The sequence below is a fragment of the Fringilla coelebs genome, assembly GCF_963513975.1.
Source record: "Fringilla coelebs genome assembly, chromosome: 8".
Lineage (NCBI taxonomy): Eukaryota > Metazoa > Chordata > Aves > Passeriformes > Fringillidae > Fringilla > Fringilla coelebs.
The window spans coordinates 22,640,972-22,665,850 of record NC_140066.1 but is presented as its reverse complement, the minus strand read 5'-3'; the positions used below and the strand labels follow the sequence as shown (position 1 = coordinate 22,665,850).

At 54.1% G+C, this 24,879-nt stretch overlaps 2 protein-coding genes across 6 annotated transcripts in view; one reads left to right on the top strand and one right to left on the bottom strand.

Annotated features, from left to right (window-relative positions):
* Positions 1-1,829: 1,829 nt before the first annotated feature.
* On the top strand, positions 1,830-18,801 carry ABCC2 (ATP binding cassette subfamily C member 2). The gene is made up of 31 exons (XM_084209869.1): positions 1,830-1,986; positions 2,420-2,542; positions 3,549-3,683; positions 4,087-4,209; positions 4,502-4,557; positions 4,754-4,985; positions 5,604-5,791; positions 6,356-6,533; positions 6,970-7,224; positions 7,700-7,765; positions 8,220-8,357; positions 8,695-8,841; positions 9,087-9,175; positions 9,265-9,327; positions 9,514-9,640; positions 9,856-10,032; positions 10,138-10,305; positions 10,606-10,792; positions 11,629-11,761; positions 12,091-12,196; positions 12,431-12,650; positions 13,114-13,268; positions 14,625-14,780; positions 14,883-15,082; positions 15,706-15,832; positions 16,233-16,334; positions 16,433-16,576; positions 16,825-16,983; positions 17,208-17,374; positions 17,725-17,919; positions 18,335-18,801. Exons 1-31 carry the CDS (start codon positions 1,930-1,932, stop codon positions 18,462-18,464), a joined length of 4,503 nt encoding a protein of 1,500 aa, XP_084065995.1. The 5' UTR covers positions 1,830-1,929; the 3' UTR covers positions 18,465-18,801.
* A 917-nt stretch (positions 18,802-19,718) lies between these two features.
* Positions 19,719-24,879, bottom strand: part of DNMBP (dynamin binding protein) — a 33,389-nt gene continuing 28,228 nt past the window's right edge. For all 5 annotated transcript variants that reach the window (XM_084210224.1, XM_084210226.1, XM_084210227.1 and 2 more), the window contains 8 exons: positions 23,967-24,097; positions 23,631-23,735; positions 23,333-23,461; positions 22,565-22,897; positions 21,962-22,144; positions 21,689-21,887; positions 21,149-21,591; positions 19,719-20,856 (listed from right to left, as the gene is read on the bottom strand). In XM_084210224.1, coding sequence (XP_084066350.1) covers positions 20,671-20,856; positions 21,149-21,591; positions 21,689-21,887; positions 21,962-22,144; positions 22,565-22,897; positions 23,333-23,461; positions 23,631-23,735; positions 23,967-24,097 — 1,709 coding nt within the window. In that variant the 3' untranslated portion in view covers positions 19,719-20,670. The remainder of the gene's footprint in view (positions 20,857-21,148; positions 21,592-21,688; positions 21,888-21,961; positions 22,145-22,564; positions 22,898-23,332; positions 23,462-23,630; positions 23,736-23,966; positions 24,098-24,879) is intronic.

Here is a 24,879-nt window from a genome sequence, read left to right as displayed (position 1 = left end):
TCACATCAGCAGGCCAGATGGAGAAGGGCTGAGTGATTGCTCCATTCACTTCTTACTCACTGCATCGATTTACAGCTCTCATGAGCAGTGTATTGGTTCTGTCCCGGAGGACGTAGCACATGGGATAGTGTTATTTACAAAAACATGTGGATTTAATCAGAGAAATTGCTAATAATTAACCACTGAGTTGGACATTGAGCCTTTCTTTGGTATTGATGATTCCTGAGGAATTACTCATTGTGTCACCCTTGACTTCTGAGTTACCTTGTAACTCTGTGTACAATGAGACAGCACAATAATTGCAGTCCCCCTTACTGTCCTCTTTTATCTGCTGTTCCTCAAGAACACACATGATAAAGCAAATCCAATTCTAGCCCTAGTAGCACCGTCCCCATGTGTTCCTGTCACACCTAGGCCTTCCTAAGTAGCAAGGGTTCAGTGGCAGTCTCCTTGGGAGTCATCCTCTTTCTGTCTCAGATGTTGGGGGTTATCTTAGCATGAAGATTCAAAGTCTCTTTGGGGTTTTGTGGTCAGCCAACTGCCATAACACACAGATAACATGGAAATGTGGGAAAGAAGAAAAAGAAGGAATTTGGAAAATCTTATGCTCTGCAGACTGGAAATTAGTAAAAGGAATCTGGATCCTGAAGACTCAGAAAGACCAGTGCAGCAGACCAGTGCTGAGCTCAGCTGCCAGACCCTGCGAATTCCCAGGCCAGGGGCACTGCTGGTGTCGCAGGCCCCCTTGCCTAGAGGCACCAGCCACTGTGGAACCAGCCTTTGCTGGACTTTTTGTGGGCGTTCAGCAGGCTTCTCACCAGAGAGGTCTGTTGCATCAAAGTAATGTCTTCAGCAGGTCAGGACGAGTTTGTGTCTGTTGGTGTGCACTGATCTATGAAACTATGAAAACTATGGTTCCTGAGCAATGGCTGTGGTGTCCTGCAGTGACTCTGTGACTTCCCTGTGTCCCCCCTTCGGTCTCTTCCTTGCGTCTCTTCCTCTCCTCCCTTCTCCTGAGCCTGTGCAGCTTCCCAAGCCCTTTTGGTCACAGCTTTGGTTTGTAGGGTTGAGCAATAATAACTGAGTTAATAAATAACTGTGGGTCATCAGAGTTTTTGTCCCAAGACCGTTTGAGGGTGTGGGGGGACTTTTATGCTGAGCATCTGCCCAGGGCTCTCAGTTGGGCAGAGCGAGAGGAGGGAGCTGCTGTTTCTTCTCCTCTGAGCTATGTCAGCAGCCCTGGAGGAGTTCTGCGGCTCCGTCTTCTGGGTGAGTGACTGCTTCATCCCCATGCCTGTTCTCAGTGTAGCACAGCCCTTGTGGGGGAGGGCAGTGCATTCCAAGGCTCACAGCCCGTCCTGCCAGTGAGACCCAAGTGCCAGTGGTCAGCAGAGGGTCGGGGGTTTATCCAGGAGTGCCATGACACTGAGTGCTGTGCACTGCCTGCACAGTGTTCACCAGACAGTGAGGCAGTGACACCTCTCTGAGCTCTGTCCTGTTTTAGCCTTCCTGGGAACACAGGACAGCCTGTACGGACTTCTGGAGAATGATTTGGCTTCAGCTGCTTCTGCTGGCTTGGCTCCAGCAAGGGGTGGTCCTCCCTCGTTGAGGCAGAGAGACGGGGATGGGGATATTGCTCGGACCTTGGCTGAGCGCTGAAATGCTCAGCCAGGAGGGTGGGTGTGGAAGGGGGGATGCAATGGCGTGGAGTTGGGTGGGCAGGACCTATAGGAGTGTTGGCTCTTGTCCTGTGTGCCAAGTGAGAGTCAAGCCATTGCAAGTGATTTGGTGTTCTGTCCTTGCTGCCTCCAGAATGATTCCTACCTTGCTCGTCCTGATGCCGACCTGCCGGTGTGCTTCCAGCAGACTGTGCTGGTCTGGATCCCCCTTGGCTTCTTCTGGATTTTGGCCCCATGGCAGCTCCTGCCCATGTGCAAATCCAGAGCCAAGAAATCCTCTGTGACCAAACTCTACATCATCAAACAGGTAGAGTGGAGCTGAGGGGGCACAGATGACAGGTGTTGGTGGTATGAGTGGAAAAACTCTGCGCTGCATTCAGGTGTGGGATGAAGAGATGACAAGTGTGGGAGGGAAGGAGCAGTGGAATAGGGAACCATCCAGGACAGAAATGTCTAGGGGAGTCCAGCAGGAGGCATGTCTGGGACAGAGGGCATAACAGGGAGGGATGCGCTGGGAGGAAGGGCAGGGTGTGTGCTGGGGCCTCTCGTCTTGTGGGCTGCTGTCTTCCAAAATGAAAATGGTGGCAGTGCTCCTGTGGAGCTGTGGCACATTCGCAGGGTTGAAAGCTGCCCCAGGCCAAGCCTGGGTTGAAAACAACGTGAGGATGTATTTTATGCCGACCTCTGTTGTCTCCCAGTGGTTCCAGTGTCCACAATGGGCTGGCCCTCTCTCCCCACAGGTGCTGGCTGCTCTGCTGGTGCTGACGGCAGTGGCGGGGCTGGCGCTGGCGTTTGTAGACGCGGAGCAGGGCGCTGTGCCAGCTGTGCAGTACACAAACCCCAGCCTGTACATCGCCACCTGGGTAAGGGCTCAGCTCTGAGTGTGCCGTGTGCCGCGGGGACAGGGTGAGACTGCAGCACCCTAGCACAGAGATCAGAGGGAAGCTGTGTCCACAGGGCAGGGGTAGCCTGGAAATTGGGTAGGACTAGCCCCAGACCTGTGTGGGTGGTGCATGAGGGTGATATGTTGAAGGCAGGTACCTGGTTGTACAGTGCTCACTGCTGTTATCCTTACAACTGGGATGATTCTATGCCTGCAAGTGTAGCTGAGCTCTCTGACAGAACTTTCCTAGGAGCTGTATGCTTTTCACAGGACTGGTTTTGCAGTGTGAACATCAGACCATGGCTTGTGACTCTGATGTCTCACAGCTTCCTTTACATTGTTGCTCAGTTTTGGGCAGAGGGCCAGGAAATACCACAGGGTGCCCAAGCAGAAGAGAAAGCCGGCTAAAGAGGATCTAGGGGCTATTAGCTTGATGGAATATGTGCATGGCAGTTACAGACGTCTTGTGTGAGACATGGAGTATTCTAACAGTCTTAACAAATGCCCAGGAGCTACACTTAAAAGCAAAATAAGACCGTCATTTGCTTTCCTTCTTATTTTGCCGTGTCATTTAGTTTCACATGCTGAGTCCATGTGAGATGATAAGGCAAGGGGACTCACCAGAGACACTGCACCACTGGAATGTGATCTGGGTTCAGTTCCAGGTCTGGAGGCAAGGTGCTGGAGATAGGGTGTGATCCCTCATAGCTTGACACATGTGAGAATGGAGTGGAGTGAGAGCAGCTAGAAAGAGTAATAGTGCCCTGCTGTAATGTCAGGGTACATTCAAACCTGATCTTATAGAGGGCAAAGAAACCTTTGCCCTCTAGAATTAATTCAGAAGCTTATGAAGGGTTGGTGGTGTGTTCAGGGTATTCAAGGCAGTGAATCCCAGCACATCATGTGTGCTGGCATCCCCGGACACATGCTCCAAAGGTGCTTTTAGAGCCATACCTAGTCCTGCAGCTCTGATTTTCTTTCCCCAGATTATGGTCCTGCTGGTGCAGGAGGCACGGCGCTCCTGCTTGCGCAGAGATTCGGGGGTGCTTTTCTGCTTCTGGACGCTGTCCCTTCTCTGTGGGATTCTGCCATTCCAGTCGCTCGTCCGGAGAGCTCTGCAGGTTGGGTTTGACAGGAAGCTCTGTGCTTCAACATGGTCTTGCTCTGCTCCCAAAGCAAGCTTCCTCATACTCTTCTCTTGACGAGCTCCCTGTGGTATCACTGGGGTCCCAGCCACCCTGGGGACCTTGGGGAACCAGAAAAGACCTGAGAAGGAATCCCTGTTTGAATTCATCCTGTCTCTTTGGGGAGGTATAAGCTCTCCAGGACTAATTTCTCCCCTTAAACACTTATGGGAGGAGGTCGGGGAGAAGCAGGGAAAGGTGGCAAAGGGAAGCTGATCCAGGACTCAGAGCGAGTTTTGCACTGCTCTGTTGGGCTCAGCCAGGGGATGGATCTTCTCTCTGAGTACCAGGGGCCTTGAGCCAATCCTGAGCAATAACCCTGGGCTTTCCATTTCTGCAGGAACCAATCCCTGACCTGCCACGGTTTATCCTTTTCTTCATCTCCTACGGGCTCCAGCTGCTGCTCTTCGTTGTCTCAGGCTTCTCAGATATTGCCCCAGAAACAAAGGAAATCGGGAAGAAGGTGTGAGGACTACAGGAGACTGTGTTTGGGGCACCACATCCTGAGCATTGTGTGGGGCAGGGCAGGCTCCATGCAGCACAGGGCCCAGCAAGAGCTGGAGCCTGGAGCATGGGGCATCTGCATGTGTGTCCAGGGTGGGCTGCTGTTAGCTTGAGCTGAGGTTTCTGGGGCTGGAGCTGGCACGGTTCGAAACCTGTGAGGCTCCTTAATGGCTGGGGGTGCTAAGCAGCTTTTGTCAAAACCATCCCCCAGATAAACAATCTCTCAGTACCCCCTTTGCTTTGTACCACAGAACCCAGAGGTGACAGCCTCCTTCCTGAGCTGCATCACCTTTGAATGGTACAGCAGGTGAGCAGGGCTCTGAGGGAGGTCGGGCTGGCAAAATGCTGGGGTGCCTGAGGGAAACCTCAGCTCAGGCTGGAAGAGGCACCATATTGGGTGCAGCCTGTGCAGCCTGAGCCCGGGGCCAGGATGGTGTGAAGGCCCTGCATTTGCAGCAAGGAGTCTCCTCCAACAAGTGTCATTGGATTTCTCTGTCCCACAGCATGGTTTTCAAGGGCTATCGCAAGCCTTTGGAAATAGAGGATGTCTGGGAACTGAAAGATAAAGACAAGACAAAGGCTCTTTACACTGCTTTTGAGAAGAACATGAAGACTGCAATGCAGAAGGCCAGAGCAGAACTGGAGAAACGGAAACGCAAGAAGAGACGCCAGGAAGGTGACCCAGACCATGGAAACAGCATGAGCAAGGCCCAGAGCCAAGACATCCTGGTGCTGGTAAATCCATTCCTACTCTTGGCCTTGTCTGAGGCTGAGACATCCCGGTCCAGCCTCAGGGAGTAGGGTCACCTCACCTCCCTGCAGCCCTCTTTCCTGGGCGTTCCCTTCTTTGATCCCACGGGACCATGGGCAAGGATAGGGGAAACCATGACAGGGTCTTCCTGCCATGTCCTTGGCAGATCCCCGTACTTTAAAAGACCAAGGAAGTCTCCATCTTTCTGCCTTACATAAAGACAGGAACCACCCTCAAATCTGCAGTACAAGCAGTTCCCTCCTGTCTGTCTAGGTCAGATACCAGCAATGAGGTCAGAGGGAACATCATTCTGTGACCACTCCTGGTCTCAGATTCTTCACGATTTTTGCCTGATTTTTGGCCTGAGAGGTTCAGGCTGGTTTGGGTTTTAACAATTGTCTTTGCTACAAAAGAGACGGTCTAGTCCTGGGTGTGTATGGCATAAACAGAGATCAGTGAAAGGGAGTGTGACAGGAGCTAAAGCTAAGGCTTTGTTCAGGATACCTGATCTGGGGTCAGTGAGGTGCTGCCCTGAAGCATCCTTCCAGATGCAGGACACCTGCACCACCAGCTCCCTCACTTCTGTGTGGGCTTTCCTCTAGGAGGAGAAGCAGCCAAAGAAGAAGAAGAAGAAGAAGGGAGACAATGAGGACTCAGGCCCTCCCAAGGATTACCCCAGGGGCTGGTTGATAAAAGCCTTGGGCAAGACCTTCCAGCAGAATCTCCTGCTAGCAGTGGCATTCAAGCTGGTGCATGATGCCCTCGTGTTTGTCAGCCCCCAGCTGCTGAAGTGAGTCCTTTGTCTCTGTCCTGACTTTGCACCCAGCTCCACCACCTCCCGGTGTGTGCGCTGTATCCAGCCCCACCATCTCCCTGTGTGCCATTCCCAGCCACAGACCCTGGGGACCTTTTGTGCCCTCAACAAAAATGGGAGAATATGTTGGGGTACAGTTTAACAAAGAACTGATCTGAGCTGGCTGCCAGCTCTTATGTGTGTTATCCCGCTCCCTTGCATCCTGTTATGCGGCTCTGCTCCCTCCCTGGACTCCCTGGAGTCAGTCCTGGCTCTTCCTTGGGCCCCTGCCAGAGTCGGTGCAGCTCAGCCCAGCAGGGCCCCCCTGGCTTGTTTTGCAGAGCAGCACAGTCTCTGTGCTGTGGATGCTCTTCCCCTAGTGACCCTCTGCCATGTCTGTGGCACAACAGGGTTCCCAGCTTGCTGACCATCGAGCCAGCTCTCTGGGGCAGGGTTTTGCTCACCACTCTTGTGAGGATGCTCTCCCTGCATTCACTGGGACCATCCTGCTTGGGTGTGTCTCAGTATGGTGTGTGTCTCATGAGCTTCTTTCCCTGCCAGGCTGCTGATTGCCTTTGTGTCAGATGGGGACGCCTTTGCCTGGAAAGGCTATTTGTATGCCATCCTGCTCTTCCTGACAGCAGTGATCCAGTCCCTCTGCCTGCAGCAGCACTTCAGCTTGTGCTTCCAGCTTGGCATCAATGTGCGAGCCAGTCTCATCGCTGCCATCTACAAGAAGGTCTGTATGGTCCTGTCATCATCCCTGTTGCCTTCCTCCAAGCTGGGCTGTGCATAAAATCATCCACCTGCCCCATCAACCTCGGGTGTGTGCACTTTCCTCCTCAGAAGGCATGGGGAGAGTTTGGGGGGCACCCACCCAACACTGAGGACAGTGTGAGCCCTAGTTCTGCTTGGGACCTGGGTGCTGCAGCAATGTGTTTGACAGCTACCAGGGGCTGGGGGAGGTTTCTCTTCAGAGCAGTGCAACACCTGGGGCAGGTGCCACTAGGATTCCTGCACAGGGGTGCTTTTCTTTGCACCTAGCACCCAGTGGCTCCAGGTGTGCAGGCACCAGAGAGCACTGGTGCCCAGAAGTGGTTTCAGCCTGGTCTGCTCATTCCCTGCTCTGAGCTGCTCCCAGCCTGGCTTGTGCTGACTGTGCTTTCTCTTTCCAGTCACTCACCATGTCCGGAGCCACCCGCAAGGAGTCCACGGTGGGAGAGACTGTGAATCTGATGTCAGCTGATGCCCAGAGGTTCATGGACCTGGCCAACTTTATTCACCAGCTGTGGTCATCCCCCCTGCAAATTATCCTGTCCATTGTCTTCCTCTGGGTGGAGCTGGGCCCCTCTGTCTTGGCTGGCATTGCAACCTTGTTGCTGCTCTTCCCCATAAACGCGTTCCTGATTGCCAAGGCCAAAACCATTCAGGTCAGTGGTGGGTGCAATATCCTCCCTGGTCTCCCATGTCCAACCCCACTGTTGCTCCCCTCCCTCATTTGCTGCACTCCCTACCCTTTGCTTTTACGCTCTGGATCTTTCCCAGCCTAGGAATTTGATCTTGCTTGGGCTGGGAATGCCTCTAGCCTGAGCCAGAGGTGATCAGCTCCATGAGTAGGAGATAGGTGAGATCTGTTCTACCATCACAGCTGAACTTGAACCAGACTGGGCACAGCCTTGAGGGCTAAAAATGAGATAATGCCAACCACAGGATAAAGCTTTAGCTTCTACCTGACAGCAGGGTGGTGTTTTTCCCCAACTTGTCCAGAGCCACAGGAAGTCAAGGCTCAGCTTTGTGGGATGACTTCTCTGGGTTGTGGAGACCATCCTTCCCTTCCCTGTGGCAGCCCAGATGTATTTCCAGATGCTGTCTGGTTCAGGTGATGTCTGGCTCTTCTGTTTGTAGGAGAGGAACATGAAGAACAAGGACGAGCGCATGAAAATAATGAGTGAAATCCTCAATGGAATCAAGGTGGGCAGTGGAGTGGAGACTCTCTGGGCAGCTGCTGTACTCCTCTTCTTGGTGCACTGTACCTGGAGGCAGCACACCTCTATAACCCTGCAGCACCAGTGTTGGTCTAGCTGGGGGGCCCTGTCTGGGTCTCAGCAATTCCCTCAGCTGCCTCATCTTTTGAAAAGTTGGCTGGGGAGGAACTCTGGATACTGGGACTAAGACTTGGGAGCCAAGAGAGAGTTTTCTGGATGGCTGTGGTAGTGGCATGGTGGCAGAGGAGCTGACAGTGTCAGGTGAGACTGAGGGAGTGGGAGTGCAGTGGGGAAACGCTATAAGTAGGACAGGAGAGAAGAGATGCGGTGACCAAGTGGGCTTCTGAGCAATGTGATGGAGGTGCTGGCCTCCAGTGAGCTGAGTGTGGAGGTGGGCATTCCTGTGAGACCAGCATCTGCTCACCCTGCTCGTCCTGCAGATCCTGAAGCTTTTTGCCTGGGAGCCCTCCTTTGAGAAGCGAATTAATGACATCCGGGCTCATGAGCTCAAGAACTTGGTGAACTTTGGTTACCTGCAGTCCGTCTCTGTCTTCGCCTTCACATGTGCTCCTTTCCTGGTGAGTGACAACAGCCCTGGGAGGGCTGTCCCTTCCTCTGAGCTGGGGCTGGGCTCCAGCTGTCCAAAGGGATGGGAAATATTTGGGACCTCAGCTGGAGTGTTTCTGTAGCGAGGAAGGGGCTTGCTGGTGGGTACAGGTTATGGTTCTGGTTGCTGGCAGGAGAGCTGTGGTGCAAAGGGGTCCCATTGGGGTGATGAAATGGGGCCCAAAGGAGAACAGAAGCAGGAGGGGAACAGGTCCCTAGCACGAAGGCACTGCTGAGGCCTTGGGGTAGTTTGAGGGTCTGGGCTGCAACAAACACACTGGTGATGGCTTTCCCTTATATCTGTCCTAGGTCTCCTTGGCAAGCTTTGCTGTCTACGTGCTTGTGGATGAGAACAACATCTTGGATGCACAGAAGGCCTTTACTGCCATCTCCCTTTTCAATGTGCTGCGCTTCCCCATGGCCACGCTGCCCATGGTCATCTCCTCCCTGGTGCAGGTCAGGCCTCACCTAGGGCAGGGGGTGTAGGGGGATCCCATGACCTTTGTCCAAACCAGGGGTGTGATGGACCCCCAGGGGTCAGCACACAGGACTCTGCTGGCACTGGGGTGGGACAGGACTCACATGCATAACACAGGTTTGGGGCCCAGAGGTTGGGTGGGGACTGTGATGTGATGCCCTGCTTATGGGGCTCCTGCCAGCCCCCCCATGCCCATGTGCCATCCTCATCCTCTTTCTGGCAGAGCAATGTGTCGACTGGGAGGCTGGAGCGCTACCTGAGTGGAGAAGACCTGGACACCTCAGCTATCCACCACAACCCCATTGCAGGCAGGTGAACCTCCAGATTACTCCCTGTGGGCCTCAGGCTGGCCCAGCCCTGGGCTTTCCCCTCTCTGAGGGACATCTCTCTGTGGCAGGCAGTGCTGTGCGTTTCTCGGAGGCCACCTTTGCCTGGGAGCAGGACGGCAACGCTGCCATAAGAGAGTGAGTGCTCTGCACCACATCAGGGGCAGAGGGCTGGCCAGGGGAGGCTTTCTGTGTTATTAGCTGGGGAGGACAAGCACCCCTCAGTGCTGCTAGGCATGAGTGTCCCAGAGACACTGCCCTTCCCACCCAGGAACTGATGGGTGGCCTGGCAGTGCTGCTTCCTCAGCTCTTGTGTCTTTGCAGTGTCACCCTGGACATCACGCCTGGGAGCCTGGTGGCTGTGGTGGGGGCTGTGGGCTCAGGCAAATCTTCGTTGGTGTCAGCCATGCTCGGGGAGATGGAGAATATCAAGGGACACATCAACATCCAGGTGAGAGGAGCCAGCTGGTCCATAGGGCTTTGGGGCTTCCTGGGAGCTTAGCAGGGAGATAGAGCAGGACTGTCCCAGAGCGGTGGCTCGGGGCAAGGACAGGCTGCAGGAGGTGTCAGTGCTCAGGCTGAGCTCTGACAGGTAGCTGTTCTTGTCCCTCCTTCCAGGGGTCAGGCTGAGCTCTGACAGGTAGCTGTTCTTGTCTTTTCTTCCAGGGCTCCCTGGCCTATGTCCCCCAGCAGGCCTGGATCCAGAACGCCACACTGAAAGACAACATCATTTTTGGGTCAGAGGTGGATGAAGCCAGGTATCAGCAGGTCATCAAGGCCTGTGCCCTCCTTCCAGACCTGGAATTGCTGCCTGCAGGTGACCAGACAGAGATTGGAGAGAAGGTATCAGCCCTGGGCACCATGGTTTTCCGATGGCACCTGCAGCAGAGGTCAGAGCTGCTGCCCTGTGCCAGCCCCATGTGCAGGGAGATCCTTCCCTTCCTCCAGGGAATCAACCTGAGTGGGGGCCAGAAGCAGCGGGTCAGCCTGGCGCGGGCGGTGTACAGCAACGCAGACATCTACGTCCTGGATGATCCGCTCTCTGCCGTGGACGCCCACGTGGGCAAGTACCTCTTTGAGCACGTGCTGGGGCCAAAAGGGCTGCTGCAAAAGAAGGTGAGCACCCACACCCTCCAACCCACCCCCCAGCCGGGCAGGAGTGGCACTGGCGTGGTGTTAGCCAGCCGAGGAAGTCTGAGGTTGCTTGCCTGGGACAGAGAGGAATCCTGCAGCTTTCACGTGTGGCTGCAGCTGGCAGGAGAGGCCTCAGGAGTCCCCAGAGGGGTGTCCTGTGTCCTCATAGCCAGGAATTGCTAAGCAGACAAGTCCCCAAGTGGGAGATGGAGAACCTGCAGACCCACGGCTGGGGATGAGGGGCGCTCTGATGATCACTACCCTGCAACCCCTTTGTTGCAGACACGGATCTTGGTGACGCACAGTATCAGTTTCCTGCCCCAGGTCGATAACATTGTGGTGCTGGCAGCAGGAGCAGTGTCTGAGCATGGCTCCTACAGCACCCTGCTTGCAAACAAGGGGGCCTTTTCCCAGTTCCTGAACTTGTATGGAAATCAGGAGGAGGATGTTTCAGAGGAAAATACTGCAGGTACTGGGAGCACAGTGGGGCTGTGGCAGTTAGAGTGGCTGTGCGTGTATCTTGGGGATATGAAGGTCTGATGTGTCAGCCTGACCTGGCCCTATCCAGCCCAGGCACCAACGGTGGCTGCTGTGAATCCTTCTCAGCTTCAGGCAATCAGCAGCACAATAACTTCTGACTAAGACTTGCATTCAAGCATTATGTTGGACATCCAGCACAGGACCTGTTTAACTTTTTTACTCCCTTTTTAGTTCATTTATTATGGGTCCCAAAATCTTATGTGGCAACAGGCTTCATATTTTTGTGATTGTGGGGTCAGAAAGATCCTTTGGTTTGTTCCAAACATCCCATATTTCATCTTTATCATGTCCCCCAGCGCTATGGGGAGGAGTGGTGTCAGGTCAGGTGGGTGCTTACCCTGTCAGAGCTCAGCCCAGTTGTCCTGCTGCAGCCTGGGTATTCCCAGTATGTCTTCACAGGGCCCACCTCCACCTGCTCAGGGAGATGCTTCTGAGCTGGAGTAATATGAACTACCAGATCTTGCACTACTAAACTAGCACAAATCTCTGCTTGAGGTGTGGCCAGTGGTGCTGGGAGAAGTCAGCAGGAGGGATTGCCTCTGTGCAGGCCTTTAGCCCTGTGTCCCCTATCAGTTCTCTCTCCAGCACAATGCATTTCTTCCTCCTCCTGCTGTGCGGGTCTTGCAGCAAGGTGGGAGAAGGTGTGATACCTGGTGGTGGGACACAGCCTAGGCCTAGGGTATGGCATGGAGCAGAGGTGTAGTGTGTGGGATCTGCTCTTTCCTCAGTGCCTGACCCTACCTTCCCTCATCCCTGTGCTTGTAGCTGTTGCTCTAGCTGGGGATAAAGAGGAGGCTGATGAAGCTGTGGATCCTTGCATGGAGGAGCGCACTGAAGATGTGGTGACAATGACCCTGAAGCGAGAGGCCAGCATCCATCAGAGAAGATTGAGTCGCAGGTGGGCCATGACCTGAGCTCTCAGCTCTTTCCCCTGCCACAAGCACTGCTTCCCAGGGAGTTCCAGCTGGGAGCCTCGCTGCCTGCTCCTACCACAAGCTGCTCTGGGTCAGGAGCATCTGATTTTGCCTTTACTCACACTAGTGTGCCACAGCCTTACTCTGCAGTCCTCCCTGAAACTCATGCTGATGGCTAGTTCTGCCTTTGGGAATGAGGCTTTAATTTTATGGTTAGCACATGCCTAGTGCTTCCACAAGGCTCACTCAAAGCTGCCCCAGCTGGGACCAATCCAACCCCCTGTAACTAATTGTACTCATCACCTCCCTGCAGCCTTAGTAAAAGGAGTACCAGTTCCCAGAAGAAGGCCCAGGAGGCGCCCCCAAAGAAGCTGAAGGGACAGAAACTGATCGAGAAAGAAACTGTGGAAACCGGCAGGGTGAGGAGGATGGAGGGATGAAGCACTGTGCTGCCCTGGCTAAGTGCTGCCAGACCCTGACTGTGGCTCAGAGAAGCTGCTGTGGGCTTCCACAGCCGAGAGACACAAAGGAGACAGAGCTGCCTGGGACTGGTGGGTGCGGTGGTGGAGGGGACACTGTGGGCAGCAAGGTGGAGCCCCAAGGCTGTGCTGGCTGTCATTGCCTGCGGTCTGATGGGCTCAGTTGGTCCACAGGTGAAGTTCTCCATGTACCTGCGGTACCTGCGTGCCGTTGGCTGGTGCTTTACCTTCTGGATCGTCATGGGCTACATTGGACAATACGTGGCCTACGTGGGGAGCAACCTGTGGCTCAGTGACTGGACCGACGACTCGGTGCGCTACCACAACCAGACCTACCCCACGCAGCTGCGGGACCTGCGCATCGGTGTCTTTGGGGCGCTGGGGATATCACAAGGTGAGTGTGGGAGGACAGCAGTTCCCACTCATCTCGTTTGTGTGGTCCAGGAGGGATATGACTTGCAAGGCCTGCAGCCAGCAGTGCTGTAAGGAGCAGGGGACCCAGCGTTTTGCTCATTTGCCTGCTGCTGCCTTCCTTTCAGCTCCTGGCTGGACTGTGGACACACTCCAGTCTGAAAGCAGCAGAAATTGTCCCAAGTCTGCATTGCCCCCTCACTTTAAAATCATTTTCCTTAATCAGATTAGACATAGTGCTAGGGCCCAAGGCTTTCCAATAGGGTTAGTGTTCCTCCCCTGTGCTGGGACACAGCTGCTGGGGCCTCCCAAGAAGGCAGGATGCAGGATTATCCCAGCGGCTCGCTGCAGAGCTGCTGGCTTGGCACTGCTTGGTGTGTCCATCAAGCCAAAGGGTACTGGGGGCCAGTGTCACCCATAAGCTGGTGACACTGCTCTCCTTGCAGCCATCTTCCTGCTCTTCGCAACCATGCTGTCTGCCCACGGCTCCATGCGAGCCTCCCGTGTCATGCACCAGCAGCTGCTCAACAACATCCTGCGCGCGCCCATGAGCTTCTTCGACACCACCCCGGTTGGCCGCATCATCAACAGGTTTGCCAAGGTAAGGGAACAGCCCCAGCACAGAGAAGGTTTGTTCCACCACAGCTGCACAGCGTTGGGTAGTGGCATAACCCTGCCCCTGTTGAGCACTGCACAGCTGAGCCCAGGTAAAGGCTATGAAGGGACCAGGAGGACATGGGGATTCAAGGCTGACCGTGAGCCAAACCACATCCTGGGCTCTATTAGAAAGACAGTGTGGCAAATCACAGGAAGCTGTTACCTCAGCTCTGCTCAGTGCTGAGGAGCTTACACCTGGATACTATGTTGTGTTTGGAGTCACCTGGGCAAGAAGGATGTGGAGAAACAGAGGAGCGTTCATAGTAGATGACTAAGAGAGGTAAGAGCCTAGAGCTCATGTCCCACAATAAGAAGTTTATAGACTTCCAGCAAAATCTACAATATTTTTTATCTAAGTGAAGGTCAAAACCAAAGAGAAAATGAGAAAGGAGGGAAAATACAAACAGGTCATTTCAAGTGGGCTGCTTCTCCACTTCTTCCTTTGGTACTATCTCTTGATGATTTTGAGAATTAAATTTCTTCTTAAAATTAAGCCTATGGGCCTGGGTTTACTCTGAGTTGAGGGAGAATGTGGTGCCTGGCTAGGAGATGGATGAGGACCAGCTGAAGACCTGGGTGCACCTGCATGGATCTGGAGTTTGCCCTGTCCCTCTTTTTGCTTCAATTACTGCTCCTGCATCCTAGGTCCTGATGAAGATGCAGTTCTTATAGCTGGTTTACATAACAGGGGAATATTATAGGAAGTTTCTGTCACAGCATATGTGCAGTTGAGAGGGCCATGATACACAAAGTATCACCATACAATTTCAGAAAGCTTTAAGCATTCGCCCAAGCAGAGTTACACTATACCACATCAGAAGGCTTCAGGTGTCTGCCCATACAGTGTAACATCACTTCACTTCAAAAGGCTGCAAGCGTCTGCTCTAATTGCTTTTTAGCTCAACTTTTTATACTCTTCATCTTATGTGTTTTACACCTGTGTGTCCTCTTTACCCTTTTGTGATTGAGCAGTGCACTTCAGCACTCCATGTCTCATTACGTTCCATGCTGGTCACCTGTTTTTCACAGCTGTAGCCTACAGCTGCAGCTCCACTCCCAATTACCACAAACTCTGTACCTACAAGTTTCTCTGTTAACTCAGCTGTTCACAAGCTTAGAACTGTAGCCCTAAATGAAGTTGTGACCATAACACCAATTCAGGATGATCTGATATTTTTACCAGTGTCTGGCACTGTGTTATTACAGGAATGTGTAGGAACCTTGTGTGTGGGGGGCCTTTGGGCTTCTCCTACTCTCTGGGGTCACTGACTGCTTCTCTATACTGTTTTCTATCCTCCAGGACATCTTCACGGTAGATGAGACCATTCCCATGTCCTTCCGCAGCTGGATCTCCTGTTTCATGGCCATCATTAGCACATTGATTGTGATCTGCCTGGCCACTCCATTCTTCGCTATCGTTATCATTCCCTTGAGCATCTTCTACTATTTTGTGCTGGTGAGTAACTGGGCCCTGAGTGGAGTTTCTGCCCTGCTGAGAGCAGTATCTTGGTGGCTGCTGGCCTTTGTGTTGGTAACCAGTCTGTGTCGCTCGTTTCAGCGCTTCTACATCGCCACGTCCCGCCAGCTAAGGCGTCTGGACTCTGTCACCAGGTCTCCCATCTACTCCCACTTTGGTGAGACTGTGTCAGGCCTTTCTGTGATCCGGGCCTATGGACACCAACAACGGTTCCTGAAGCACAATGAGAACACCATGGACATAAATCAGAAAAGTGTTTATTCCTGGATAGTATCAAATAGGTGAGTTTTACCACTTATGTCACAGCACACCTTGCAGCACTTCTGCCCGGGGCTTCTGGGTCCTGAGAGAGATCCCTGGGATCCTGCAGTCCTTTGATCTCAGCATTGAGGGTCTGTGTAAGTACTGGGGCAGATTAGGATAGGGGCACTATCTGTGGTAATGGGACATTTTAGGGTGATTTTGAAAGCCAAAGTATTCTCCCCTACAAAGTGTTCAGAGGCTGGCAGGGTGAGCTGTGCAGCCAAGGGCTGAGGTGCTCTTGGTGAGTTCTGGGAAGAGGGCGATCCTCCAGGCCCAGCAGGAGAGAAATGCGGGCACCTTCTGGTTTTGAATCTAACTGGTAAATTATTTGGGTGTTTGAGGGTTGAATGCCTGGGGCTCTTCTGATACATGGCATTACCAGCACAGGAGGTTATGTGTGAGACATGGACTGACATAAATGAACCTGCTTGCAGAATTGGCCACAGATGACCTGCTGTGTGCAGTGTGCACAGCACTGGGCTCGTGGCTGGCTGTGAGGGATGCTGGTGCAGTGTGCTGTTACTGGTGGGCTGTGTGTTGGGCACAGGCAGATGCCTTCCTGCCTCTCTCACTGCCCTTCAGCTGTCCTCTCCTGGTGCAGGTGGCTGGCCATCCGTCTGGAGTTCGTTGGGAGCCTGGTGGTCTTCTTCTCTGCACTTCTGGCAGTGATTGCAAAGGGCGCTCTGGAGGGCGGCATCGTGGGTCTTTCTGTCTCCTCCGCTCTCAATGTGAGTCACTGAAAGCATTTTCTCCTTCCGGGACAGGGCTGTCTGTGGGAGCTCTGGGCTGGCAGCAGGATGCTGCCCTGCCACCAGCTCTGATCCATGGAAATGGGGTTATCTGGGATGTTCCATCACCTGGGGAGTGGCTATAGAGCCAGGGAAGCACATATTCATTCCAGTCTGAGTGGGATCCTTGCTGCCATGGGGTGGAAAATGGCCCTGCTGTGGATCAGAGATGCTGCAGCAAAGTTTTTGAAGGACTGGGGAGAGGTGGGCTGTGTCTTGGCAGTGGAGCATTAGGGCCAGGCCAGGTGTGCTTGTGCCCAGGATGATTCCCTGGGCTGAGGCGGGAGGTGTTTTTTCCTGGGTGCCACTGAGCTCTGCACCCTCTGATTCTGCCATGCAGGTGACACAGACACTGAACTGGCTGGTGCGGACATCTTCGGAGCTGGAGACCAACATTGTGGCTGTGGAGCGGGTCCATGAGTACATGACAGTGAAGAATGAGGTGAGGAATCCAGGGTCTGGGCAAACAGCTGCTGCACAGCTTGGTGCTGGTCAGCATTGCATTGTGAACCCCCCTAATGCTCCTGTGCCCTCCCCCAGGCTCCATGGGTGACAAAGAAGCGTCCACCACGCGGCTGGCCCAGCAGAGGCGAGATCCAATTCATTGACTACAAAGTTCGCTACCGACCTGAACTGGACCTGGTTCTTCAGGGGATCACCTGTAATATTGGGAGCACTGAGAAGGTGCCTCTGCCCTCACTACCCTCTCTACAGAGACTCTGTTAAAGTTGTTTCTTTTTCTCGGCTTCAGTCCATGCCCTGGGGTGGGATGGTGATGGGATGTGGCTCCTGGGGACTTGAGCTGCAGGAAAGGAACTAAAGCAGACAGTCTGGGTGATGGTAAGGGCAGGAAGGCCCACCAGACACAGATGGAGAGCACCTGCCCTGTTTTCTATAGCCCTGTCATCTCGTCTAAAAAGCTGCTTCCACAGGTTGGGGTTGTGGGCCGGACTGGGGCTGGAAAGTCCTCCCTGACCAACTGCCTGTTCCGGGTGCTGGAGGCAGCTGGAGGGAAAATCATCATCGATGACGTGGACATAGCAACAATTGGCCTCCACGACCTGCGCAACAACCTCACCATCATCCCCCAGGTGAGCTGATCCCCACCTTTCCACATCCCACTGCTGCATGGCCCCTTCAGGACTGCATGGCCTCAGTGTGTCCCTGGGTGCTGTGGACGTGCCAAAGGCCTGTGAGCAGGCTGTCACCACATCCCTTGCCAGCTGCAGGCAGTGGTGTGAGCAGGATGTGGCCCAGAGCCATTGCCCCTGCTAAATGGCTGTGGTGGGGCTGAACACAGTGCTGTCCCTGGCAGGACCCTGTGCTCTTCACTGGAACCTTGCGGATGAACCTGGACCCCTTTGACCAGTACTCAGACGAGGAGGTCTGGAAGGCCCTGGAGCTGGCTCACCTGAAGCCATATGTGGAAGGCCTTCCTGAGAAGCTGCTGCATCTCGTGAGCGAGGCAGGGGAGAACTTGAGGTGAGCAGAGGAGCAGATGCAGGCCCAGCTCCCCTCCCTTCTCTAGATCCCAGGGACCAGCCTGGAACCCTCCAGCAAAGTGGCCATTCAGGGATGATGCACAGAAGCTTCTGGGAAGTGAAGATGGAAGAAAATGGCCAAGGAGTCAGGGCTCTTTGGGAGCTAGTGTGATCCAACCCTTCTGTGGTGGCCCAGAGAGTAATATGCTGAGGGATGTGGTGCTCAGGGAGGCAGATGGTCAGTGGGGAAAGGCCAGGGACAGTGTTGGGGTCAGAGCAGCGAGATGCAGTAGGCTTGCAGAATGTCCACTAGTGTCAGTCTAGTAACTCATGTTCTTCATCTCATCCCAGTGTTGGGCAGAGGCAGCTGGTGTGCCTGGCCCGGGCCCTTCTCCGCAAAGCCAAGATCCTCATCCTGGATGAAGCAACAGCAGCCGTAGATCTGGAAACTGATCATTTAATCCAGACAACAATTCGGAGTGCATTTGCTGACTGCACTGTCCTTACTATTGCCCATCGCCTCCACACCATCATGGACAGCAACAGGTACCATGGGACAATACTGCAGGGCATGAGGAATGGGCATCTGGACTCCTGGGATGGGGTGAGAGGTGGACAGCAGCCAAAGCAAGCATGCAGCCAGAGGGGCAGGGGTGGATGCAGAGGCTGGGGCATAATACACAGTGGTGAAGAGAACAGGATAGTAAGGATGCCCATGCAGAACTGCAGGAGAAAGTTTTTGGGATCCTTCTTTACAGCAACAGACCATAGAAGCAATTGCTCTTGACACCTTGTGTGTGTCACCCATAGCACAGGGAGGAGGGCTGTGCCCTCAGCACTGCTGAGAGGAGAACCACATAAAGTGGCTCAGGAGGAGTGAGGGTTGGTGGGCTGCAGCGCGGGCACCAGCAGTGCTCTCCACTCGGATCCTGGGAGCTGAGGCCTTGTTCCCTTCTGCCAGGGTGATGGTGCTGCATGCTGGGCAAATTGTGGAATTCGACAGCCCCGAGGAGCTGCTCATGAAGCAGGGCCTCTTCGCTTCGATGGCAAAGGACGCCGGCATCACTGCTGCAGAAACCACTGCTCTGTAGGCAGAGAGCTGCAGGCGCCGGCTGTGAGACAGCTCCTCCTGCTGCCACTCACCCAGTGGGCACCGGTGTCTCCCACAGCCAAGGTGCCCAGGAACTGGCCTCTCTGCAGCAGGGAAGCAAAGAGGGTGGCTTCTCTGGTTGTCAAGAGATTGACCATCTGGACTTGAGCGAGCTGTTAACCTTACTACCACATCCTGCCTGCTGTGCACACAAGGGTCTGGAGCTGCATAATTTATTCCAGGATAGAGGGGAAAAGCTGTCTGCCAGGCAGAGATATCAGGACCTCCAGTGGGGGTGGTCTTAGTTTTTGTACTTCACCATGCCAGGTGAATCTACCTTAGAGATGCTTTAGCATTATGGAATGAAATTTACAGTTTAATCAAAGAATAAATGTTATAATTTATTTACTTTTTGTAACTATTTGTAGTCTTTCAACTACAAGACTGATGTCAAAACATGTAATTAAGCCTCAGTTTAGCTTTAAACCTGGCTAGTGCTTGGGTGGAAAGAGCTGCCAACAGAGTTTACACAGAGCTGGACAGTCTAAATCAAGGGGCACAGCTCTACTCATGCAGAACACTGCTCTGTAGCAAAACCAGGGCTGCCTGCCTGCCTTCCCTGTGGCTACTGCTCCCTTTGATTGTATTGCAAATAAATTAGTCTCTCCCTGAGGTTATCACAACTACTTGTGGGGCAGGTTTTGGGCTGTGGTTCCAGACTGCAAATGTGATGGTGGTGGAGAGAAGCTGGAGAGCAGCAGGCACACGTCTGTGTACAGCCATGCACACACAAAGTATGGTGGTTATTGCTGACAAACCCTTGACTCTTTGTTCTTGGGCCAGATCTCCTCATGCAGGGAGCAGGTGCCCACTTAGAGCAGGCCAAACTTTCACCACACCAGCCCCTACTGTCCTGGAGCCCCAGCCATGTAACACACAGCTGGGCAAGAGGGCAGTGCAACCACTTCATCTTAATACAGAAGGTTCCTGTGAGTGTTTCCTCATGCCTGAGCTGCAGCTGGCACAAAGACCAAGGCACTAGAATGCTGGATCCCACCAAAACAGAAATGTTGTTCCTGGCCCTGCAGGGTCTGCATGAAGGTTGCAGCACCTGCCAGACACTCCTCCCAGCTCTCCCAACACTTGCAAAGGCACCTTCTATACACAAAGGCAAATCTTTATTTGCAGAGCAGCAGTACAGGGCATACACACACTGCCCCATGAAGGGAACCTCTTCCCTTCAGGACATGGCAGCAGCTGTATCACACACCAACCCAGCAAAAGGCACCACAGCCCTCCCAGGGATGATGGTCCTGCCACTCCTGAATGTCAGCACCCTCTCAATGCTGTGCAGGAAAGCACAGGTGAGGCAATTCTGGTCAGACCCCAAAAAACAGGCTGGAGGACAGCTTGTGCTTTGCTTTCTCCCCTGCTCCAGCCCAGAGCAGCCAGGTGGGCATGTCAGTGCAAAGATGGCTCCTGGGCACAGCCCTGTGCTGACAAGGGTATGGTGTTCTGGGCTTCTGGCTCACTAGAAAGATGGGAACCTGATGGTTGCTGGTGGCAGCAGACCTTGAAAAGGCCAAGCCCCTGGCAGACCAAGCCCAGGGAGAAGGCACCTGCTGGGGGGTTTGTTGTGAGGCTTTCAGAGGCCATATCCATCCCAGGCCTAGGGCTCAACTACTCCCAGCAAAGCTCAGAGCTGCTTCCCCAGGCAGTGTAAATGTCCCACGGCAAGTCCTGCAGAGAGAGGCAAGACCAGGCTCCTGCTGCACAGGGAGTGTATTCACAAAGTCTGGGTTGCTTTTAATACTACTTGACTAAAGACAATCTCCAGAAACTCAGCATTAGCCTTCCACAATTTAAATCCACAGCAGCTCCTCAGCCTGAGTCAAGCTGGGCAAGTGACAGCCCCAGGCTTTGTTCCCCTGCTCTTGGCTGGACACAGGAGGCTCAAACACACCTCAGATGTGAACTCACCCCTGCCCTCACACATGCTGCCTGCTCCTGCCCACCTGGCCAGCCCACCCTTCTCTGTCCCCTAAAGGGATGATGGTAGCCAGTGTTTGGGGCCCAGGAGCACTGCACAGCTGTGAGAGGCATAGCCTTAAGGGTGAGTAGTGGGGGCTGCAGGGCTGGCCAGCCTCCCCCAGACCCTAGCAGTCCCAGCAGGAACAAGGCACGGGGTGCAGGCTCTGTCTGTGGCTTCACGTGTACTCTGTCTTCCGGATGTAACTTGAGGGGACGTAGCCCTGCTTCCCGTGGGCCTCAGCTAGCCACCACTCCTGATTGCCTGTGATGTCCTCAAACTGCAGGATCCTGAGTCTCTGGTTAGCTGACACGCTCAGCTCATTGGTGTTTCGGCCTTTGAAGGTGTAGAGAGCGTAGTAGACCTGCCAGACAAGGGGAGAGCATCAGTTAGATGGTCACACCACACAGCCTTAATCCCACAGTGCATAGGATGTGTGAGCTTTTGTCCTTCTCCCCAGTGACAGCCCTGGCCCCATCCTGGCTCTGCCCACCCCCACCTGAAGCCTGGTTCTCTGCTGTTGTTAGAAAAGGTCTCATACCCCACCTCCTACATATTCATGGTCACTGCCAGGGAGGATGATGATTCCATCCACAGCCAATCAAAGCAGTTAGCCCTTGGCATCCCCAGCCCCATGAGGGTGGCTGAAGACTCACCTGGTTGCCCTCTGACTCGCTGTTCTCCAGCCCTGAGTCTCTGTCCTCCACGGAGGACGTGGGCCTGAGGTGTGCTTTGGTGGGGTGCCCATTGCGAGAGCTGGGGCTGCAGCCCTGCTCGGGGCGGCTGCAGCGGCGCTGAGATGTCACAGTACCAGCCCGTGGGGCCATCCTGTCACCAGAGCCAGGCTGGGGCACAGAGGGGGAGTCCACCTCCAGTGGGGACTGGTACACATCTGCTGGGGAGACAGAGTCCTGCAGGGCTTTCTGAGTGAATGTGACGGCCGCCCCACTGGGGCTGAAGGTCAGGGTGGCATTGCTTTGGGGAGAGGAGCTGCTGTGCTCCGACTCATTGGAAGAGTGGCTGCCCACAGAGACGTCCGACTGGCTGCGGCGGGGGTTGTAGGGCTTCAGAAAGGAGCTGTACACAAAGCCTTTGGTCACTGCAGAGAGGGAGAGGAAGGGAGCTCAGATTGGGGCACAGGGAGACCAGAGGAGGAGACTCACAGCACGCACCAAGGGCAGGGAACAGCCACCTACCCCCATTGTCTATGAGCCAGCGATTCTGACTGCCCATGGGGTCCTTCTTCTTGATGACGCCCACAATGTCTCCTTCCAACAGGGACACATCCAGGTCTTGGGCAGCATTGAAATTGCGCTCTGCCTGGAAGAGACTCTCCGGGGGATAGCGGGCCAGGAGGGCAGCACGGATGTCATCCGACTGCAGGAAGTGGGTTGGCTGCAGAGAACAAGGCAGGCGTGAGTGGCTGTCCTGGGCTCTGCAAGCCCTGACACCGGGCAGAGGGAACTCACCAAGCCAATGAGGGGCTGCCGCCGGGCAGACTGCCGTTCAATGCTTTTCCTTTCAAAAGTCTTCTTGGGAGCCGCCTGGGACTCTGGGAAGAAGGTGAAGGCCTGGAGCTGCTGGAGGACTCGACTGTGCTCATCCTGGAAGATGGCAATGAGGTTCCCTTCCCTGCCAGACACCTTCAGCAACTGAAACCAGAGCATAGTTCAGAGCCTGGTTAGGTGACAGGCGCTGGGAGAAGTGGCCAAGAGCTACAGCACAGACCATGGCAGGACTCTGAGTCCTGCCTGTGACTTGCATCAGGCCCAGGACTGCAGTCCTGTCTGGACTCAGCCCTAAGTGGTCCTCAAACCTGAGACCTGAGATTCTCCCAGGCAAATGCTCTCCTGCCACTGCTCCAAGAGCCTTCTACACACAACTGCTACATAACCCTGCAATCCCTGCCCCAACATCATCTGACGGGAGCTATCCACAAGTCGCTAGGGGCCTGAAGCTGCAGTAGCAGCTTCCCCCACCATGTGACAGGTCCCAGTGAGGCTCAGGGACAAACCCTGCACAGATTAGTGCTGCTCTGAGCCCAGAGAGCTGCCTGTATTGCGTGAACCCACCGACAGCAGGGGTCTGAGCTCCTCCAGGGCCAGGCGCACGAAGTCACAGTGTGCCTCGGCGTAGCCCCGCACGCAGCTGGCAAAGAGCTCCTTGGCGAAGCGCAGGAACTGGGGCAGCTCGTCCAGCAGCTGTGCATTGAGGGCCTCGTAGTTGTTGCGGGCTGACTGCAGCTCCTCCAGCGTTCGCTTGTCCTTCAGCTTCTCCGCTCGCTCGGTGCAGTTGTGGAAGTCGAGCAGTTTGTCGAAGCGTTTCTGCACCAGCTTGTGGGGCCCCGCAAACATGCTGAGCAGCTGGCTCAGGGGCGAGCTCACCAGCCGCTCCGTCCGCTCTTTCTGGTGGGCAGAGGTGTAGGGAGAAGGTGAGACAAGGTGCTCTCTCCCACTCTGAACGCCAGCAGCTCACTCTCCAGCATACAGCCTCCCCAGGACAATACAGTGACTGTCTCCTGGTGACAGCCACTGGAGGTCCAGAGGTCCCTTCCAACAGCAATTATCCTATTATCTTACATAATTGTGCTAGCATGGGTAATTCTACGCAAAGTACCTGAACCAGTCGCAAAAAGAGCTGTAGCATTTCAGGTAGGGCTGAAAAAATGTGTATCTAACAGGCACAGTCATAAACTGCCAGGCATCAAAACTCTCAGGAGGGCACATCTAAAAAGGAATGCTCACAGCTCTCCCAGGTTACCCTGCCTGCAGCCTCCCAGGGCCTGCCCATCTGCAGCAGACCCCCAGGCTGGGCCTCAAAGGGGCACGAGCCTCACTCACAAAGCTGGAGAAGAGCTGGTCGCTGATGAGACGATTCACTTTCTGGAACTGGTCCAAGTCCCCACTTCCCTTCTCTGTGCACAGGTCCCACATGCTCCCTGCTGCCAGTGCCTTCATACAGGCTGACTCCTGCACCAGGGAGACATAGCTGAGCCATGCTTGCAGCCCAGACCACCCAGCCCCAGCAGAGCTGAGGCAGGAGCCGTGGCCAGAGGCACTGCAGGGACACACCATGCAGACAGGAGGGGCAGTGCATGGTGAGCCCCACAGGCTTGGCATCACACCCAGACTGGCTCACCCGGACATGCTGCAGGTAGAGGGAAAGGTCCCGGATGAAGGACTTGATCAAACGCTCCTGCATCCGGAAGTTCTTCTCCGTCTCTTCAAAGGCTTCATCCTTTAGCTGTGAGAGAAAGTGTTTCAAGGGAGGCGATGCAGGCTCAGCACCTCCCAGACTACAAGATGTGGGGCCCTGCTGCCCACAAGCTGGACAGCAGAGATGGGTGGTTCAGACCCTAAGCTCACTCTGCCTCGCTGGCCTGGATCAGAGCTGGACAGGGGCAAGGCGTGTGGAGGGACAGCAGATGCTTCTGGAGAAGCACTGCAGGGTGTAAATGCTCCTGATGCACAGTACCTGGGGTGCAAAGCCTGTGAGATGCTTGAGGTGGCTGCTCACACGGTTGGATTTCTTGATGATAGAATGGAAGTTGAGCTTGGAGATCTTCTCCATGAGGCTATCCTCATCCCCTTTTCTGTACTTTAGCACTAAAGAGATTGATACAGAAATCAAAACCCTTGTAAGCACAAACACCCATGTCTTACACTGCCTCATCAACAATCACTTTGTTAGTTCTCCTCTTCATCAAGCCTCTGAGGTCCCACATTTCATTACAGAATGGCTTGGGTTGAAGTGACCTAAAAATCATCTAGTTCTAACCCCTCTGTCATGGGCAGGGACATCTACTAGACCAAGCTGCTCAAAGCCCCATCCAAACTGGTCTTGAACACTTCCTTGGGTGGGGTATCCACAACTTCTGCAGGCAGCCTGATCCAGTGCCTTACCATCTTCACTGTAAAGGCTTTTTCCTTATATCTAAATCGAAATCCTCTCAGTTTAAAGCCATTATCTAGCCCTATCACTGCATGCCTTTATAAAATATTGTATCATAAGCTCCCATCCCATCCAGCACTGTGTCACCTGTTTGGTTCTTGAGATGCCCTACAGTTTGTAGACAAACCATTCAAGCTCTTCCACAGGATTATGCATAGTGCCAGCATAAGATGACATAGGAGATGATGTACAATAGTCCCTCATCATACAGAAGGTGTCTATATTGCTTCTTTAGCAAATAGAAGCAATCATTACATGCAGCCTCTGTCACCTCAGCTTCAGTGGGGCTATGAGGAAAGACTTAAGTGTAAGATTTGCCCAAACTGGGGACTTTCAAGGGAAAACAGGGAGGGTGGCCAGTAATTTTCTCCTTCTGTTCAGCCCCAGGGAAGCTACATTGGGTACTGTGTCTAGTTTTAGTGCCTGAAGGCCATGA

What these genes read in the sequence shown, in the direction of transcription:
- ABCC2 (XM_084209869.1), top strand. Translation starts at nt 1,930, where the DNA reads ATGTGCAAATCCAGAGCCAAGAAATCCTCTGTGACCAAACTCTACATC. An exon ending in TCGCTGCCATCTACAAGAAG is followed by an intron (nt 6,534 to 6,969) that starts GTCTGTATGGTC and finishes TTCTCTTTCCAG; the next exon opens with TCACTCACCATGTCCGGAGC. An exon ending in TCTTCTACTATTTTGTGCTG is followed by an intron (nt 14,781 to 14,882) that starts GTGAGTAACTGG and finishes CGCTCGTTTCAG; the next exon opens with CGCTTCTACATCGCCACGTC.